This window comes from Furipterus horrens, unplaced genomic scaffold (assembly GCF_987537825.1).
Source record: "Furipterus horrens unplaced genomic scaffold, mFurHor1.1.pri manual_scaffold_5, whole genome shotgun sequence".
NCBI lineage: Eukaryota > Metazoa > Chordata > Mammalia > Chiroptera > Furipteridae > Furipterus > Furipterus horrens.
Window position 1 is genome coordinate 23,083,719 of NW_028327175.1, and position 21,163 is coordinate 23,104,881.

The 21,163-nt window shown below is 41.6% G+C and overlaps 1 protein-coding gene across 1 annotated transcript in view; it reads left to right on the plus strand.

Moving 5' to 3' along the window:
- MYO10 (myosin X) overlaps positions 1-21,163 on the plus strand; it is a 200,776-nt gene that overhangs the window by 36,704 nt on the left and 142,909 nt on the right. The window contains exon 2 of the mRNA XM_090276208.1: positions 7,359-7,457. Within this exon, the coding sequence (XP_090132334.1) occupies positions 7,359-7,457 (99 nt within the window). The remainder of the gene's footprint in view (positions 1-7,358; positions 7,458-21,163) is intronic.

Consider the following 21,163-nt stretch of genomic DNA (forward strand, 5'->3'; position numbering starts at 1 on the left):
TATCTGCATAAAAGCATTACAGGTAAATTCTAATGGACATTCAAGTGCATTGAAAAACAAACAAAAAATGCAGGCCAGTGGGCAGAGAGAAGGAAAAGGAGAGTCCCTCGGGCTCCACATTCAAACTGGCCACCTCCAGGACATTTTTCCTTGCATTGTCAAACCTTTTGAATCCTATTGCAGAGTCGCGCCCTCCCTTCTGTATGCACTCAGTTTAATGTCACCGGAAATTAGATCTGTCCCAAGTATACCGTGTCCGGGCTGATTCTACTTTGGGAGGCTGTGGTATTCCTAAAATTTACACAACACAGTCTGCTTTCAATTAATTAGGTCTCTGACAGCGGAATAGTTTTGAAAACTCCTTCAGAACTTAGTATTACTCCAGATCAGCGGTTGTCAACTGGAACATCCCCCACCCCCACCCCCAATGTAATTACTTGATCTAAAACGTCAATAACGCTGAGGGTGAGAAACCAGCTTTAGAACTTTGAATGTTAAGGAAAAAATGACAAAACAGGAGAGATCTCACTTCTATATGGAAGCTAAAAAAAAGAAACCAAACATAGATACAGAGGACAGATCGGTGGTTGCCAGAAGAGGGGGATGGGGTGCGGTGCAGAGAAATGGGTAAAGAGGATCAGAAGTTACAAGCTTCCAGTTATAAATTAAGCCCTGGGATGTAATGTACACCCTGGTGACCATAGTTAATAATACTGTATTGTATATTTGAAAGTTGCTAAGAGAGTAGATTTTACAAATTCTCATCACAAGAAAATAAATTTATAACTATGTGGTGATGGGTGTTAAGTAGATAATATGGATGTGATCATTTCTCAATATACACAAATATTGATTGGTTGAAACTAATATAATGTTTTATATCGATTCTATCTCATTTAAAAATAAACAGGAGAAAAAGTGCTATTTAAATCCTTAGTACTATAGTAATAGGACCCACATCCAGTTTCTGGAGTTCAGTACTGTCCATAACACAGACCCCGCGTCTGCACTCCCTGGCCTTCCACGTGAGACATCTAAGCCAGGTTGCTGTCATTGCAGGCAAAAAGATAAGAACTTTCTTGCACTGGCCAGGTGGTTCAGTTGGTTGGAGTGTTGTCCCGTGCACGAAAGGCTGTGCGTCAGGGCACACACCTAGGCTGTGGATTCTATTCCCAGTCAGAGTGCGTATGGGAGGCAACCAATGGATGTTTTTCTCTCACATTGATCTTGCTCTCTCTCTCTCTCTCTCTTTTTCTTTCTTTCTCTCTCTCTCATGTTTTGTCTGTCTCTTTCCCTCTCCCTTCCTCTCTAAAAGCAATGAAAATATCCTCAGGTGAGGATTAAAAAAAGGAAAAAAAAAAAGGATATGAATTTCCTTTTGGCTACTCAATTTACTCCAGATTTAAATAATCTTTTTAATTTATCCTTTACAAAATTATTTGCCCTCTTTGTCTTAAAACAAACAAACAAACAAGCAGACAGATCACATTTCAGGACCAAATTGTGACTTTATCATGTAGGCTGTCGGAGCATCTGGAACCAGGTGCTTAACATAGGCCAAGTAAGCAGCTGTGGGACACAAGGAGGTGTGGTACCCTGTTCTAGGTCTGAGACTGACTTTTTTTTTGCTAAAGAATATTCTCTTTTCCGTGAATCTGTAATTAAAACATGCCACACAGCATGGTAGTTAAAGTCCATCATCATTATCTCTTTTTAGGGTTATTTCCCTACCTTATTTTTAAACTTGATTTTTCAAAGTTCAAGAAAATCAATTTTAAAATCAGGAGAGAAATATTGTTTTTCAAAGGGCAATAGGAGGTTGAAATCTCTATGGTGATTTTTTAAAAACCTTCTTTACCTTAAAGTAGGTAATAGTAAGCATTTTTTTTTTTTTTGCAAAGGGCCACTTTTATATAAATATTTGAGGCTTTGTGTAACTACTTCACATAGCCATGGTAGGAGGAAGAAGCCAGGTAAACTTCCCTGCCCTGGGAGACACTGCGAGTCACAGGCCGAGGATTTGTGATTAATTGAGTTCCACGAGACAGTTATGCAACCTATACCTCATCTGTGGATTACCTTGGGCAAGTCTCTCATGGTGTCTGAGCTCCCTGGTCTAGGTCAGTGGAGAGCAGAGACTTAATGAATTCAATGCAGAGCTCTTGAGTTTTAACACAGGCCTTACAATTCATTGTTATGGGGGTTTTCTTTTTTTTTTTTTTTTTTTTTTGTATTTTTTAAAAATTATTTGTTTGTTTGTTTGTTTGTTTATTTTTAGAGAGAGAGGGGAAAGGAGAAAGAGAAGGAGAGAAACATCACTGTGTGGTTGCCTCTCACTCGTGCCCCCAACTGGGGACTTGATGTGCAACCTAGTCATGTGCCCTGACTGGGAACCAGCGACACTTAACTCGCAGGCCAACGCTCAATCCACTGAGCCACAGCAGCCAGGGCTCTGTATGTTGCTTGATACCTCCATCACTCAATTACAGAAACATGATTGTTTTTTTTTCCCAATATGGAATGATTAAGAACTTTCACGCGCAGTGGAGATAATATAAGGTTAGAAATTAATTTTTTCAGTGATTTGAAACTACCAAAATATAGTTACATACAATAATGTGCACCCATTACGGGTGCACAGTTGAATGAGTTTTAGTGCATTTTTATATAGTTGTTTGACCATCAGCACAGTTCTGTTTTAGAATAGTTCCATCATCCCCCAATGTTCCATTTTCCACCATTCACAGTCACTGTCCCTCCCATCCCTAGCACCAGGCAGCTGTTCTACTTTCCGTGGTCTATGGTTTTGCCTCTTCTGAAAATTTCATGTAAACAGAACCTTATGATATGTACTCTTTTGTGTGTGGCCTCTTTCATTTAGCATGATGGTTTTGAGATTCATCTTTATTTGGTGATTCTGTCAGTGATTTGTTTTTATTACTGAAGTGTTCCATTGCAGGAATTTATCACATTTTGTCCCTGTACTGATTGATAGACATTTGAGTGATTTCTAGTAGTTGGTTATTATGAATAATGCCGCTATGAATATTTGCATGCAAGACTTTAAAAATTTTTTCTGTTGAGTAGGTAGATAGCTAGCAGTTGAATAATTGGGACATATGGTAAGATTATATGGAAGCATCTTTGTTTTACATCCTCACCTCTTTCTCCACATTGTCACCAACACTTGGTATAGTCAGTCTTTTTTATTATAGCTAAGAAATCATATATTTGCAATGGAAAATGGAGCCCCTGTGAACCTCACTTTTGAAGAAGGGATGGTATTTCTTGCCTCCTAATCTTACAGGATTGCTGTGAAGATCAAAGGAGATTGAAATTTATGTGTAAGAGCTTTATAATGTAAAACTGTTACTGGTGAGTATGTGCAGAAAAGTTTTTAGCTGTTAAATTTAACACATATCTATCTCAGAGATTAAGAGGAAACTTGCCCAAGTTTTAATAAAATGTGTATGTTATGATCAAACTTGTTCTACTTTCTTATAAAGGCATATTTTACTCAAATTGTGAGTTTTCTCCATATGCCTGCCTGCATTGCACATTAAATTATCAGCCTTATTTAACGACGACAGAATATAATGGTTTGCATATGGTGGGCAAATTTTTCTTTCCCACTCAAACTTGGATGGTCTGGTAAATGTCTGCTTGTGACTTCATTTTCAAATACCTGTGGGTGGCCTCTTTCTCCGGACCTGGGCGCATATGTTCTATTCTAATAGAAGGGAAGTAGAAAGCTTGGGGGCTCAGAGGAATGATCAGGAAACAACCAATATCAAAATAATCATTGCAACGGTTTTACTTTGCAATTCTGATTCTATGAAAATTGTCAGTTTAAACGTTTTCAAAGAACAAAGGGAGTTTTTAATATATTTCCCTTTGTAGCCATGGAAGCCAGCTGCTGTAGGCCTAGGGGAACTGGCCCGTGGGCTCTAGATTTGCTATTTGGGGCTGGATTTCATAAAACTTGCTTATCAGCAGCTCTTCACACCTGTTAGGAAAGACCTTTGGACTAAGGAGGTTGAATTGTGTGTTTGATCATGTAGGACTATGTCAACAAAGGGCTTTATAGCACTTTCAAATAGAAAGATAAAAAGAAACAGAACAAAACTCAGGTAAAAGAAGCTACATGCCTTATAGCCTCTGGGGGTCTGGAGGCTTCTATTAATCCTGGTGACAATTTATATTAATTCAGTAATGTTTTATAATAAGATATTAATTTATCCTTACTAAATAGATAATTTTAATAGTTGGGAAATGTGTATATGAAATCCTCTTTGATTAAAATTATGCAGGGGATGATCATAGGAAACAATGCTTTGGATTCAGAATTTTAGGATGGAGGTCCACTGAATTATTTCATAATAAAAGTTCTTAACTTACATGACTTTGAAAATTTCTGTTTGAATATGGGTGTGTGTACATGCATTCGTGTGTGCACAGGTGTGTAGGTATTTCGAAGCTTTCAAATGCTGCAGTCTCCAATGTGTGAATTAAAAAGAAGATGAAAAAAGTACTTGTGGCCCTTAGAAATCTTTCTCAAGCTTCACTAATAATGTGGTTTGGTACAGAATGATATTTGAGAGAGTGGTCTTAGAGGAGGCCCGAAGTAAATGTTCTTTCTGGAAGCAGCTGTTTGCTAATAAAGAATCAGGACTGACAGACAGTTGGTTCTCATTGTCTGGGTGTTTTAAGCATGTTAGCCTGGAGTGGGCACCAGAGGTACCTCGTCCTGTGGAGATGGGAACTCCCCACTGGTAGTGTTACGGGTGTTCTTTAAGTAAGCAGACTTCAGGATTTATAGAGAAACACTTAATATTCATTTCTGATGTTCTTTTCCACCTTAATTGCAGAGGATTTCAACCCCTCTTTGGAGGGGTGGTAAAAGAAGGGTGGGTTAACACAGCGGTTCTCAACCTGTGGGTTGTGACCCCTTTGGGGGTTGAACGACCCTTTCACAGGGATCACCTAAGACCATCGGAAAACACATATATAATTACATATAGTTTTTGTGATTAATCACTGTGCTTTAATTATGTTCAATTTGTAACAATGAAAATACATCCTGCATAACAGATATTTACATTATGATTCATAACAGTAGCAAAATTACAGTTATGAAGTAGCAACGAAAATAATTTTATGGTTGGGGGTCACCACAACATGAGGAACTGTATTAAAGGGTCGCGGCATTAGGAAGGTTGAGAACCACTGGGTTAACAGCTTAGAATTCCCATCATAATGAGAAGTGGGGTGCCCATGGGGAGGGCCTAGTATGAGGGTATAATAGGGGATGCTAAGAGAGTTGCAGAACTCAAATGGGGAATCAATCATATGAGCCAGTTACAGGGAACACAAGTCCATGCCCTTTCAACCTCAAGCCTCAAGTCACCTTGATCTTGGAAATGCTTGTAGGATCTCATGCACACATGGCCCCTGCCTCTGGGTTTCCCTCCTTCCAGAGACTCTGGGTCCAGTTAGCTGTCTCCAGATGCTTTCATCGAACTAAGTTAACTTATTGGGCATCCTGAGTAACGGTGAAACAGCACCTGTTTTGTGTCCTGGCTGGTGTTTTTTAAACAGGGTCATTGATAGCATGGAGGAAGTAACCTAAATTGGATTTTTATATTTCCTTAAGTTTTTCCTCTTGGGAAGGTGAGAGAGAGCAACAAATGGTAGCATATGATAACCAGCCACTTAAAGGAACCTCTGTTATATTTTAATTGTTGACTGATCTATTAACGCATTTGATTTATTTATGAATTTTAAGGAGACAGAGTTGATGTGATCTGTGGAAAGAGCACATGATTAGGAAGTGGAGAGGTTGGGGCCTGCCTCAGTCACTGACTGTGTTGCATTAGGTGAGGACCCCCAGCTCTGAGCTTCAGTTTCTTCTCGGAGGAGGAGGTGCCTGTCTCACTGAGGATTCATATCAGTTGTAGAATGTCATTGAGGCTTTGAGCACGTGACCTGGACTCCTACCTCATGGGCCCTCTATTACCAGAAGCTACTAATTTTGCTCTTTATAAAGAGCAAAAGTAGTAGCATAAAGTGATGAGTTTACTTCTATTATTACTTACTTCTTGCCAACTCTCTGTTAATAGAGCAGTAGTAAACTGGAAGTTGAACGTACCATAACCAATGTATTGTAAATATTTCACTAGTATTTCAAATCAAAACAAAAATTAAGTAGGCCAATAAACTGAGGTTGAAAATTCTATAAAAGGAAGTTGTTCACTTTAAGTGTTATTTCAAGTGATAATTTTGGTATATTATTTCCAGTTTCACTTTTGTTGGCATTAAAAAATTGTTGAGCAGAGTAGAAATAATTTAATGAGATACTGAAGCTGTCCATCACAGGGGTATACATCATACAGCATAAAGATAATTCTTTATAATTGGAATGACTGGCGAATACCTAGTAATTTCTTCAAACTTTTCATCACTCATGCTTGGAAATAAATAGTTTTTATATTGTAATATCAAAGGAGGAGGACATTCAGCATTGGAAGCTAAATATATGATTATCATTTCATTTGTCCAGCAGGGAAATTAAAAACGGAAATGAAACCATTGTCCAAATGCCCTTGGTTAAAACAATGGGATCTGAAAAGTGTTATCTTTTGGGTTACAGCCCTAGACTTTGGCATATATTAGGTATCTGGTGAAAATCCTACCGAAATTCATACCAGTCAGTTGGGTTCTGATACTTACTAAAACATTAGTTCCTCTCTTAAAGAGTCCAGCTGACACATAGATTTGCTACAAGTAGGAAGTCAGAGTGGAGTGTTCTGATGCTCTCCAAGCGAGCAAATGCATGCAGCTTGGACCTGGGAAGATGCGAGCCCGCAGGTCCCAAAGAGTTCTCAAATTGGGATGGAGCAGAGAAGTAACCTGGCCAAATTTGTGGTTTCTGGAACCCATCTGCTTGGGCTGGAGTTCTTAGTCTTGTGATACTGGGCAAATTACTTGACCTTTAGGTCTCTACTTCTTCATCTGTAAAATGGGCGTGATAATAGTACCTGCCACAACGGGTGCTAGTAAATGAAATGAGATAATTCCCATAAGTCAATTGCACTGAGTGACACAGAGACTGCCCTGTTCTCAGTCCTTTCTTTGCTCTCTATCCAGTGGGACTCTCTCTCAGTCCTACTTTTCTACAGTAAAGCCTGTGGATGCTGCTTTCTGAAGAGTCGTTCTTTGCTTGTTTGAGAAGAACATTTGGGTTTCAAAAGTTTTTCTTTTTTTAAAGGAATGTAGTAGTCATAGTAATTTCAAGGGTGGTGTTGTGCCACAAAATGCAATTCAAACTCATCATTTAATCCTGTTTATTTTGTTTACAGGGAACACGGGTCTGGCTGAGAGAAAATGGCCAGCATTTTCCAAGTACTGTAAATTCCTGTGCAGAGGGTGTTGTCGTCTTCCGGACCGACTATGGTCAGGTGAGCACAAGTCCCTTTGGCTTTGTGACGTCCATGTTCCCCTTCTTTAGATAGTCTCATACAAGGGCAGGTGTGCTCACGTCCCCGCCCCCCAAACCTTAACCATTTTTTCTAATTGGTAAAACAAAATTCCAAAAGGAATGTGTATTGCACACCTCTAGTGTGTGAGAGAAGCAATATAGTTCTCTCAAATGGAGCACAGAAAGTCCTCCAACCAGGACGAGACAAAAGAGCACTCCACTTGGCTGGTCTCCTTCCTGGGGATCTTGTCCAAGAATCACAAGCACAGAATGCAAGCAGCTTGAGGAAAAGTCTGTATATATTGATATTTGCTGATTGGCTTCATTAACACTTGCTCTTTTAATTCTTAAACTTGTGTAGCATACTGGAAATACTGGCTTGCCAGGGAGAGTCTAGTGTGGTGTCTGATCCCTGTAAGAATCAGATTGACCAAACCCTCAGCCTGAGCTTCCTTATCCACCCTGTTGAGTGCCTGGAGAAGTTCCTTCTGTATGTTGGAAGCCTGTTGCTCCTGGTTTTCCATTTCTTAGTGTAAAACAAATGAAGAGCCATATCATGGGAAACAGAAATATGTTAATCTAGAAACTGGCTCATTGATTGTACAGTTGACCCTTGAACAACACAGGTTTGAACTGCATGGGTCCATTTACATGTGGATTTTTTTTTTCAATAGATATTGCTAATGAGTTTTCTCATTCTTATGATTTAATAACACTTTCTTTTCTCTAGCTTACTTTATTGTAAGAATACAGTATATAATGCATGTAAACGTACAAAATATGTGTCGATGGACTGTTTATGCTGTTGCTAAGGCTTCTGATCAATAGCAGGCTATTAGTAAAGTTTGGTAGGAGTCAAAAGTTATATGCAGATTTTAGGTTGTGCAGAGGGTCAGTGCCTCTAACATGTTTTTCAAGGGGCAACTATATTTGGATAATTGTGAAAGGAGCCCAGCTTCTCCATTTTATTATGGAAACTGATTTTAATGTTACAATTGGGTCTCTTCCTCAGAGACACATATTTAAAACTCATGGTTTCTGAATCTCATTTGTGAGTTGTGCTGAGAACAGAAGCTGCAAGGTCAGTGTTGTGTGTTTTGAAGCAGAGAGGCTATTGGGTTCTCACAACCTCTTAGCCCAGATGGTCCCCTTGGTGTGGTGCCTTTCTCATTTCTTGGCTTAATGAGGAGTGATGTTACTGGGCTATTTTGCAACTTCTCAGTTCTTTTTCATTTGAGTCTTGAATGGTTCTTTAGTATGTATCTGGTGGTGAAGATACAGCTGTGTTTTGTAGATGAAGATTGGGGCGGGGGGGGCATTAGGGAGAAGGTGGCAAAGAGATCACATGTCTAACAGCCATCACCGGTGTGGTCTCTACACTGATGCCCAGTCTGGTTTCCTCCCATCAGGTCTCAGGTGGTGTCGTATAACCTATAAACAAAGGACTAAGTGACTTCAGCTGAACTTTAGGGTCAGGCACCGCTCTAATGTTTAAAGTTCCCATGCAGAGTTGGTCAGCATTTTTTTGGTCTTGCCTTGGCTCTGCCTGTATTCCCTTCTCACCGTTTCCACAAATTCAGTCCCTCTCAGGCCCTGTACATACTTCTCAAGATGATAGAAAATAGGAAAACAGGACTCACTCAGTGTACCCGATTTGCCATAACTATACCTAGAAGTATTGTAAAATAAATTTGTAATGGAATTCTTTTTGTAAAGATACTTTTAAAAACATTTTTCCTTTTTAAAAAAATGCAGTTAAAAAAATCCTATAACCCTAAATTTACCATCTTAACCACTTAAGTGTGCAGTTCAGTAGTGTCAAGTACATTCACGTTGTTCTGCAATAGAGCTCCAGAACTATTTCATCTTGTAATACTGACACTCTACCCACCAAACACTTTTAATTCCCATTTCTGCCTCCCCAGTCCTTGCAACCCTCTTTCTACCCATTGTCTCTGTGACCTTGACTTTTCCGTACTTGATAAGAGTGGTAACAGTCTAATGTTCTAAGATACTTCCTGTTTCTATCAATGCTTTGTTTGGCAGAGGTTTCTAAGATGGCAACTTCAGCAGCATTTTAGTGCCATGCCTATGACAGTCTATGTCAGTAGTCTATGTCAAGTGAAGACACTGCCAGTTCCAGTCGATGGGCAGCTCTCAGTGAGGTGCGGGGGAGTGGAATGAATGGTCAGGGCAGTAGGTCTGTTCACTCTTGACAGTATTTATGGATTGTGGCTTCAGAAAAAATGAAACCAGAAGAACGTATACTTAAGCATGAAAACAGCTCTCAACTTGGACTTCTAATCTTCAGTCGGTCTTCAACTGCTTGGTCTCAATGTTGTCTGCTCTATCATTCCCAAGTCTAACAAGTATAATTAGCTTAGTGATTTGTGTAGGAATTGCAGGGTTTAAAATATGAGAAAAGTGAGGCAAAATGGAAAGAATTGGGCTCTTCCCAGACCTTCTTTTTTCTCCTTATGTCACAAGTTCACTGTGGAGCATAGGGTCAGGGTCACCAAGGATTAGGAGAAGTTTATTATCTGGTCCTACCGCCTGGTCTTTAACTGCCTTATGATAAATTCTTAAAGGAATCAGGGTCGAAGATGCAGAGCATGGCCTTGTCCTGTAGCAACTTTTTAAGGCATTGGCTAATTTCAGTCGGCTATTAAAAGGTGTTAAGAAGTTGGTGTTTCTGGGGGCAGAGAGGAATGGGGATTTATTGATTAATGGGTACAGAGTTTCAGTTTTAGAAGATGAAAAAGTTGCGAAGATGGATGGTGATGATGGTCGCACAACAATGTGAATGGATTTAACACCACTTAAAAATGGTTAAGATGGTGAATTTTATATTTGTATGTATATTTGACCACACATACACAAAAACATATGAGTGTTTCAGGTCAGATGGTAACTGGTAAAACCTGTCAAATGGGCATTTTTCTGTATCTTTAAAAATAATTTCTGTGACATTTTTACGTTGCCAAAATATGACTTCTCTGAAACCCTTCGGGTTAGAACAGTGTGTCTCAAAATTTACTATCCCTGAATCACATGGGGGTCTCATTCAGAGGCCAATTCTGATTGGCAAGTCTGGGGTTTGGCCTGAGGATCTTTGTGTTTCTCACAAGCCCCCCGGTAATGTTGATGCTGTTGCTACTGCTGATTCCTGAACCCCTTTTGAGTAGTGAAGATTTAGAAGACATTCCTGAAAGTCACCTTAGGGTCATGGTTGCCTATAGCAAAGATGGGGAAAGTACTCAAACCTGCACACCTTACCAGTCCTATCCTTGGAGGAAACAAGGATAAAGATAAGGAGGAGGGCTTTGCAGAAAGCTGCAAAGTGTTTCTTCGGCCTTTCAAGGGTTTTCTTTTCTTGGTGCCCTGCCTTCCAATAACCACTTTACCTTGAACATGGCCAGGGCTGGTACTGACTGCAGTGTAATAATCCTCAGGTGGATTGAAAAGCAGTTTTTAAAATCCTGTTTAGTGCAGGCAGGTGTGACTCATTTAGTTGGAGCTCATCCTGTGCACCAAAAGGTGTTGTGGGTTTGAATCCCGGTCGGGGCACATAGCTAGGTTTCGGGTTCTATCCTTAGTTGGGGTGCGTACGAGAGATGGCCAATCAATATCTCTCTCTCATTAATAAATATTGAAAATAAATAAATAAAATAAAATCCTGTTTAGTGTTAAGACCAAGCAGAGCCTTATGTAACTAAAATCCTAGAATAGAACCTTGGAGATCGGAGATCATAATGTGGTGTTTTTTGGTGACAGTACAAAAGGGTATGTTTTCCTCTTTCATCCTGCCACTGAGAATTTTGCACATTTACTCAAGCTGTTCTTTTTTTGGCTGAGGATATAGTTTTAAAGTTCATTTAAAATTCCATTCTATGTGAAAATTCTAATTACTGTAGTTGGTCCTAGGAATATGGAGGACCGAAGTAGTCCCCTTGGACTCATAATTTATGTCACATTCACTGGGAAGTATTTGCAGACGGAAAAAGAAATGCACAAGTGACAGGCTAACACACTTGGTTGAGAAATGTGCATAGTTGGGGCCTCGGGAGGATGCAGCCTATGGGCAGGTCAGCACATGTCCTGAAATTTTGAAATTACTCACTTATCGTCTTAAATAACAAGCTTTGGGCAGAGATTTAGAAGAGCCAAATTAAAAAGCACCATGGTCCTGCAGGGTGCCAGTGTGGCAAAACGAGAAACTCTTGTCCAGTGCCATCTTCCAATCTTACCCTTTCTTCCCCGAGAATGTCTTTTCTGGAACATTCACGAGGCACACGGGCGATCACTATAGCACCCTTTAGGCACATTATAGAACTGAGTAATAAGTTCTAAATTAGATTTTTCACTTTGAGAGTGAACTATTATCTTTTCTGGAAAGAGCCTAATTTGATTGCTCTAAAATAGCTTAGAGAGATATCAGTTTACCTAATTGTATTTTAAAGGGTAGTTATTTAACTTACCCCTGTAAACTTAAGATGATTACTACAAGCAGTGATTTTTTCCTTTCTTTTTGTGCACTGTCTCTGTATGAGGTCTTCTGAAATACTTTACTGGCAAGAGATTTAATCACCCCAATCTGCAAGTAGATGCCCTCCTCTGTGCCCTTCGCTGTTTTATTTGCAACAAGCATAATTAGACTTTGTTTTCAAAGTTATTCTTCTCATTCTATTAATCCACGAAAAGGCTATTAGATTGCCTGGTACTTTGAAGTCATCCCCCAAGAAAGACTTCCCCAGGCCACATAGGAAACACAATCCTAATTATTTATAATTACATCTCCCGTTTAAAGCCGGCTCTAACCTTTTCGGTTTGACCTTCTGGTTTTGACTTGTTGGAATTAATATAAGATGGACCCAATTTTGTGAAACTTGATAATGGGTTAGTGTAGTGATTTTTCATCACTTTTGGGTTTTTTTTTTTTTTTTTTATCATTTCACAAACTTTCTGTCCTGGCAGCTGCTTTTCTTTTGCCTCCCCCACCCCCACTCCTTTTTGCCCCTGTTGGTTCTTTTTTGTGTCCCTTTAGCGTCATGCGGATGTGGCAGCCTTCCGACCTCTCCGTACCCTCCCTCTCCACACGCCATGTGTGTCCACTCCTGGAGAAATCGTCTCCAGGCCTGTTGAGTGCTGGGGACTGCCCAGCATGTCTCTCCCATTTTAGAGCTCCACAGAACACCGGGATTCACAAACTGTCAGGAATTGGACTAGAACTCTGTGATTTCAACCATAGCCAGGAACAAGTCAGATCTGACTGCTGAAGAGAAGTGGTGGATCCTACGTATTTTAACCAAATGAAACATTGCATCTGGAAGGAGGCTGACTGCACAAACTCGCCCCAAGGGCCCCGGAATGCCCGCGCTTTTTAGCAGCCAGGGGAGCTGCATTCCAGGCTTCACAGGCAAAGCCAGCTGTTGGCAGAGGCAGCTGCCCGGGGAAAGCGGTCTCTCCCGCCCCCTCCTTCTGCAGGAGCCCATGGGATGCGAGCAGCATTTGACACTGCCCCCAAGTGAGGGGGCCAGCAGGAGGGGATCACGTGAGGTCCCCAGGGCAGTGCACAGCCCGGGAAGGAGTCTCTAGGCTATGAATGGTGGGGGAAAGGGGAGACACCTAAATGAATGAAGATGGAGAAAAAGCAGTATGAAGGACAATATCAATGATGCAAAAGTAGTGTCATTAGGATACTTTGACTCTCAGGGCTAAATTCCAAACTGGGACCACAGGACAGATTCTAGTCAACTGTCCTGGACATAATTTTCTTGCTTAATTTTTTTCCCCCAATTTTATTTTGTATTGGTTTTGGATGTACAGCTTAGTGGTTAGACAATCATAAACTTTACATAGTGTTCCCCTCGACGTTTCCAGTATTCCAGCTGGCACCACACATAGTTATTACAACACTGTTGACTCTAGTTCCTATGCTTTACTTACTTCCCCGCAACTGTTTTGTAACTACCAGCTTGTACTTCCTAATCCTTAATCCCTTTGCCTCTTTCACCTAGCCTCCCACCCCCCGCCTTCTAAAGTATATTTTATCCCCTTCTCAAACTTTTTTATCTCCTTTTTTTGTGTGAAGGAAAACATTTTCATATTAAAGCATATGTTTGGGAGAAATCTTACCCATTTTTTTCTGGAAAGGAAAGAAACATAGATTATTTGTCTTTTGGCTCCTGTGGCCTCTCAAATCTCAGACGTCCCATATATTGCAATTGCTGTTTCCCACCAGATGAACCTGCGGGGTCTGGTTGAACCACATGGGATTGCTGTCTCTGTAGGGGAAGCGAGTTGAATATCGGTCCCTTCATGTGGTTCCCCCAAGAGCATGTTGATAGTCCTTTTTTAATTTTGTGTTTTAGCTTATCCATATGTTTATGAATTAAAATAGAGTGTTTGTGATGGTGTAAAGTTTAACAAAATAATGTTTTTGCAGGCGAGTTGAGGGGCAATGTATATCCCTAAAATAATATCCAGCCCCAGTTTTCGGAGTACCAATGCCGTCTTTAATTCTGTTGTTGTTGTGCCTGTTGTTAACACCTGTGACGTTGTGTTCCTTTTGTGATTTTCAGTTCTGAGGGATGTCTAAAAGACTCGCCGTGATTGGTCTCTGTGGCAAGTGTCCAAACGGGAGCTGAAAGATAAATGAATGAATATGTAATTAATTTTCTTGAGTGGCAGTTTGCGTTTTCCTCTGTTGTCATGTTTGTGTGTTTGTCTTTATTGTGGTAAATATAAATTACATAAAACAGACCATTTAACCATTTTAAGTATATTATTCAGTGGCACTAATTACATTTGTATAATACGTGCAATCATCACCATTATCCATTTTCAAAACTTTTTCATCACCCCAAACAAACTCTATAACCAGTAAGTACTAACTCCCTATATAATTTATTATGAAGCTACTTTCCTCTTGGATGCCTTTTCTTGTGCTGATTTTCTAAATAAAAGCACATTAGAAATTCTGGTTTGTATTCTTTCTTAAGGAATAGACAACACCCCAGAAAGAACTGCTTTACCTAGCCCCAGGTTCATTGAGAAATTAAGGGGAAAGAGGGTCATGATGGTGACAAATGGCAATTTTTAAAAATCAGATGCATTTGGCTCTTTTTTGTTGAAACTTCGGTACGGGTCCATCTGTTATTCTTGGAATTCACTTCAATCAAAACAGTGCAACCGTACTAAAGGGATGACATTGAGCTGGCAAACTTCCGAATTCTCTGTTCTTTTCCCACAATCTGCTATTTCATCCTGGAAATACCCGTCTCTGAGATGGATATGAAACACCAGCCCATGAGTTTCTTAGAACCAGAAGTCTATACTCCAGAGACTGAACACCACTGGGGCTTTCAGTCTTGCTTTGAAGACCAAGTAAAATTCGGTATGTCCAGCTTATTTGCTTTTGAGTGAAAAAATGTTTTTGTGCTCCGAAAGCCACGTGATTGACTCTCCAGACCTCTTCCAAGAATTTGATTTGGCATCTTATAGCTCAAAGATAGGAAGTCAGATGTGTCCACTTATTTTCACTCTGGGACGGTAGAAAAGAATGATGTCTGCCTGTTCATTAGTGTACTTAACTCCAGAAGAAACATATGGATTTTTGAAAATCAGAGCTCTGTGTGGAATACTCACTTATCGTAACCTGGGAAGAGATTGTCCATCAAGCAGCCTGGGCGCTTGTCTTACCCCGTGTCGCAAACCTAGTTCCTGCAGAGATGTGCCTGGCTCCCCACCTTCACTCAGGGACAAACTCCTTGATGGGGACCTTCTCAGAGAGGCCTTCTCAACCCTCCTTCTAAAAGAGCTACCACCTGGACATTCTATCATTTGTGTTTACTTATTTTTTTCTCTCTCCTCACCACGCTCTCTGAGAATGGGGGCCTTTTCTTATTGTTCTGTCCTTAGCTTCTAGGAGCAAAGCCTGGCTTGGGGGAGGCACACAGTAAATGCGAATCCAGATTAGTCATTAGAATGCTGTGTGCTCTGCTGAGGGTGTTATATGACAGTTTAATAAAGAAATGACAAGTCTTAAAGGACCACAAGTGATGGAAGAAAAAGCCACATGTCACGAGAGTCACAGTAGAAGTTTCACTATGCTGTTCCTATCCTGGCAGTATATAAACCACACTTGGACTGTAGGACCAGAGTGAAATAAAGAACACCAAAGATAATGAGAGCTTTCTCAAAGTAATTATTTCACTTGATGAACTTCAAAAATATACGAATTGCATTTTCATTTTTTGAGGGGGAGTGGCGGAACATTGAGTTTGGTTCGGAGTATTTTCCCAAAATCAGTCATTTTGAAACTTGAGATTGTTATTCCGTATCCTTCAACACCTACACTGCAATAGGAAGCAATTTACAGTGACAAACACCATAGGAAAGTTGTGTTCTGAGGCATGTGGGCTGTGTCTTGTGTTGGAGACCTTAGCTTGCAAGGGTGCATACCATTTGCGTTCTACAACCTGTCATCTTCCCAGCTCCTCTGAAAAATCCATTGGCAAGACCTCAAGAGACCTACCCCTGGTTTCTGGGGTCTGTCTCCCTGTTTTTGTAAGTGTATCCATCTTAAGTGGATTAGGAATCCAGCGTATTTCTGACCCTTTCTTCTAGAATATGGCTTTTGCCTTCCAGCCCCAGCCCCCTTGAACTGAACAGTTGGGTCCCTCCCTGCCTGGCCCTTTCACTGGGTGGGTGATTGGATGGGGAGGCGATTGGGTCACTCTTGGTATTTACTGGCTCCAGCAAGGCTGGAGCTGAACATATACACATATTAAAGGTTTTCGCAGGAGAGCAAATAGCCTCTGTCCTAGGTCACAACCTTCTTTGACTTCCTGTCCTCCTTTGAGCCAACTTGTTGACTTTCTCCACTGTGGATACCTCTTGACTTGGGCCTCTTCTTTCCTTTCTGAGTCTGTTGAACAAGCCTCTTCCCAATCCTTAGGCTGGTATATTTCTTTGGACTCAGCTGTCCTCTGACCTGCCCGTCCCTCCTATCTTTGGTTGACTTCTGAATTCCAGGCTCTGCATCTGGGTAGCTCAGCCAACTTGTGAGCCGGTGGTATATCCAGACCCTTCTTACAACCAGTGAGAATCCTGGTCCTGCAGTGCTGGTATCCAGGCATGAAGAGAAAGGTTGATGTTTTGTGCCATTGGACCCCGTAGTTCCTTTTCGTTTTACGTTCAGCAAATTCAATTGTTCATACTTAACGGTAAGCAAGATACTGTCTTGCATTCTTGATACCCATGAGTACTGAAAAGAGTGGATGCTAAGCTCAGGTTGAATCAAGACTTTATTTTATTTTATTTTATTTTTTTGGAGGCTTAAAAAATAAATACTGTGCCTTTATTATAAGTATCATTTTGTGAAAAATGTATGTGAAAACCTTGTTTGGAAACAAGAACGATTTAGAAATTATCCATGGGGATCAGGCATGGCACCATTTAATGCTTGGTGTGATTTCAATAGAAAGAGCAGAGACAATTTGTTAAAACAAATCCAGGCAGTTGTCAGTTTGTGACTGATTTGCATTTCATTTCAAAAATTTGTTTATAACCCCTTTTCCCAGACAGTCGGTGATATAGGTGGGAAATTGGGGTATCTAGTCCATTGGCAAAGACCTATGTAGTTACCTGTAGTGCGGGATGTTGCAAAAGCCCCTGTTGCCTGATTCCAACTTTAAACATGTGTTCAGAGTTCCAACCTCGGATGTCACCATGCTGAGATTAGGGAATTGCATTTTTCCCATGACTGCCTCCTTGAGAGGTGAATGATGTTGAAAAAAGCAGGGCACCCCACTTCTAAGCCATATATCTTCCTCATCAGGGTTGGCATTCAGGATGGGTCAAGGGAAGAAGATGACATTTGCTGGGTGACAGCTCTCTAACTGGCACCAGGCTGGTGCATTCCATTCGTATGTCCTAGTTAATCCTCACAAATACCCTATGAGAAAGGCATGGTTTTAATGATGGACATGGAGCTTTGGTGAAACGAGATCTACAGGAATCCACACTTGGCCAGTGATGAGTGCTAGCACTGGAGTTTGGATGATAGTTGGATCATCTTTCCACTTGATCACTTCCCTTCTTAGGGAGGATGTGAGACTGGTGATGGGAGTTGACTGTTTCACTTCTGAGGCCCCGTTCCTCCCCATATGGGTGGTTTTCTTTGTTTTCTTTAGGCCCCAGGGACTTAGTGTCATTGTCTTCTTTCTTATAACATTTCTGCTTTCTCTTGAAGTCACTCTTTAAGATTGGCAGGCTTTTATGTCACCTTCCCACATTCCTCTTCCTTTGCGGTGGTTTTTTTCCCTTTGTTTTATTGCTCTAGGGAAATACAAAGGTCAGCAAAAGTTATATATTTTTTAGGAATGTTTCATCATTTTGTGTTCACAGTCTTGCTTTGCTGCTTCTCACAGTGTCCTTGTCAACCTGGCCACATGTTACAATTCACTGGCAAGTGTTTACCAAGAGCCTTGGCCCTCCCCCAACACAATGAACTCAGAATCTCAGTTGGGACTCAGGGTGTGTTTTTAAAAAGCTTCGTGGGTGCCCTTTACTGAGCAGTCAAGTTCAGAACCATCTCATAGACAGAATGAGCCCCGTAACAAAATAATACCTTAAAAGTTGTTGGAAAAGCACAACTTTTGTATACTGGACTTGTTACCTGTGTTTTCTGGGCCTTGGTTTTCCTCATACAGCCCCTTTCCTGGACACCTTGCCTTACATGGTTCTGTGAAATGGTTCCTAGGTGCACGTTTTTGTGACCTCAGCTCCCTCTGTCCGTCCATCTTTCTCGTCAGGAAATTGTATGTACTTCTCATCGTCCTGTCTCTACCTCTCCACTCCCACTCACCCTCTCCCATTTGGGTTTAAATGTCCCAAACCCTAGTGCATACTTCTCAATGTCGTGACTACCATTGAGGCCCTCGTGGGCAATGGAGACTCCTTGGCTCACCCCAGGTCTGCTGGAGTCCACTTCTCTGTGAATGTGGCCCTGGGATCTGTTGCGAATCTCTTCACATTGAAAGTGGGAAACCATGGACACAGTGGGTATTTTGACCTGAGATAAACTGGGGAGTCTTTCTCCATCCTCTTCTCACCCCCTTTCACTTGCTGTTTACTTTGACCCCTGCCCTGCTTGGGCTCTGGGGCGGGGGCTGGCTTTCCTGGTGTTTGACATCTCCAATCCTCCAGTGATGCACCTGCCCTCCGTGGCTTGAAAGACCCCACGTGGGCTGGAGGAGATGCAGGGTAAGGAAGGGGTGGGACACTTCCAAGTGGCTGCCCAACACTGGGGAGGACACGGGGCTCAAGCCCAGTGGGTACCTATTGGTAACTTCCACTTGAGCAGCTATGCTACTTAGAACTTCTGTGAAAGCATGAACTTCTGCCTTTTATTTCCAAATCTCTGATGGCACTGCCATTTTAAAGGTGACAGACATCCAAGGAATCATGCCAAATGGTTACTTCTAAGGAATGTGGCCTGGGAAGAGAGTGCCAGTGAACTTTCTAAGGTCAAGGAAATGTTCAGCATATTGTTTCTGTGTGGCTTGTCAAGCTGTATATTTTGGTATATGCAAATTAAACCTCAGTTTTTAAAAAAGTAACGTCCAGCTTTCCTGAAGGCAGCTATTTGTATTGAAGTTACATGTGTCAGGAGCACAGCATTCCTGAACTCAATACAGTATATGTAATTACTCCAGTGTTTAACTCTCAAAGAAGCAGCGGCAACCACGGCCCACACCCGCGGCCTGTGTTTGTACCCACTGTGAGCTCAGAATGGTTTTACATTTCTACGTGTTTGGAAAAAATCAAAAGAATAATACATGATACATGAAAATGATAAGAAATTCTGCTCTAATGAAGTTGTGCTGGAACTCAGCCGTATCTGCGCACTGACTTGGCATCTCAGATCGCATTCCAGCTACCGTGGCACAGAGAGTGGAGCAGCCTAAAGGGTTTACCGTCTGGCCCTTTGCAGGAAAAGGAAAAGTTTGTTGACCCTGATCTAAAAGGCTCGCTTTCCCCAGCTCCTTCTGATATGCTGTTCAGGGTGGTAGGAGGCCCTTGAGTGGTTCCCAGTGCTGGCTACACACTGGAGTCACCTGAAGGGCTGCTAAATGAGAATCCGGGGCCTCTGCCCCATGCTAGATAGTACAGCCTTTCTGGAGGTGCGCCCAAGTGTGTGTATTTGCAACCAGCCCGCAGGAGTCTCTGCTGTGTCCTCCACAAACAGATCGGTTAGTGAAGCCCCATTCTAGTGTTTTCCTTGTGAGGGTAAATGCCTTGCCCAAGAGGATAAAGCTCGTCAGTGGCAAAACCAGTGCTTCCAACTGCTTATAAGGCAGTGGCTGTCAGACTAGAATAGGCATCAAAATTCCCCGGAGGGCTGTTGAAACACTGAATCCTGGGCCTCTCCCCAGAGTCTTTGCTTCAGCAAACCTCCTGTGGGGCCTGAAAATACACATGTTGACTCCCATGTGCTGCTGACGCTGCTGATCTAGAAGCCACACTTTGAGGGCCAGTAAGTTTATGGGGCAGGGTAGGCTGTGTGTGCACATTTAAAAAAAAAAAAAAATTCCGTGTTCTAAATGAAAGCATCTGATACACAATCTTCTCCCCAAAGCATATTCTTTAAAAGCACAGATGGTCACTCACACAGCCCAAGTAGCTTTTGACTGCTACAGCCATAGAGGAATAATTTGTGAACAGTGTCCCGTCAGAAAAAGGACATAGTCTGGCGATCTTCGTTTTAAATGCTAACACCTGCCCCTGGTTTAGTCTGGAGCCCAGTCTTTTTTTCTGGGTTAATGGAGAGTCACTCCCAGGCACAGCAAAAATAAGAATAGCCTGCGGGTTATGTGTTCCTTACATCTCAACACATTTCCAAGGAAGTATTTCAGAAAGTGAACTGCTTGTGCTTGTGCACTTTCAGAAGTTGCTGTGTAAATGTTGACACCTCGTGTTTATATTTGATATTGATGAGCAGTTAAATTGTTAACCCTCCATTTGCCATGTCATGTTCTAATGAGGTGCCAAAGCTAGAGAAGGAAGGGGAGGCTCTGTAGGTTCAGAAGCTGCTTTTGGGATTCCCAGGCGTTTTGAGTTACCCTCAGGTTACTATGCCATTTTATCTCATTGTCCATGTCGCCCTGGCATAGAGAACGTTGTGATGGTAATTGGAAAGGGGACCAGGACTCGGGTAAGCGAGTGGGGTGCGTAGGATGCAGGGATGGGAAGAAGCGCTCAGGGTCCTGCAGGCGCAGAAGCGGCGTTTGCATGACCTGCATCCAGAAGTGGCTTATCCTTGCATTGTGCGCCTGGGCACCTGCCTCACCCTGGTCCTGATCAGAGCCCAGTCGTTTAAGCAAGACACCCTAGGACAAGAGGCCCATCTGTCGATTCAAACGTCCCTCTTCCATTCACTTTGCTTGAATGAAATATTGGTACTTTAAAAATACTCTGAGAAACAACTCATTTTGAACAGTCCTTTCTTTGGTATTTGTTTTCAAGTGTGTGTGTGAATACATTGTAGTGAACTTACTTGAGCTTCAGTTATTGCAGCATGATGGGATTGATTATCCACATGAATTTTTGAGGGAAAAAATTCCCCAAAGGATTTCCTCGATGAAGGCTTTCTAGCAGGCTTGTGCAATCTCCCCTAACACT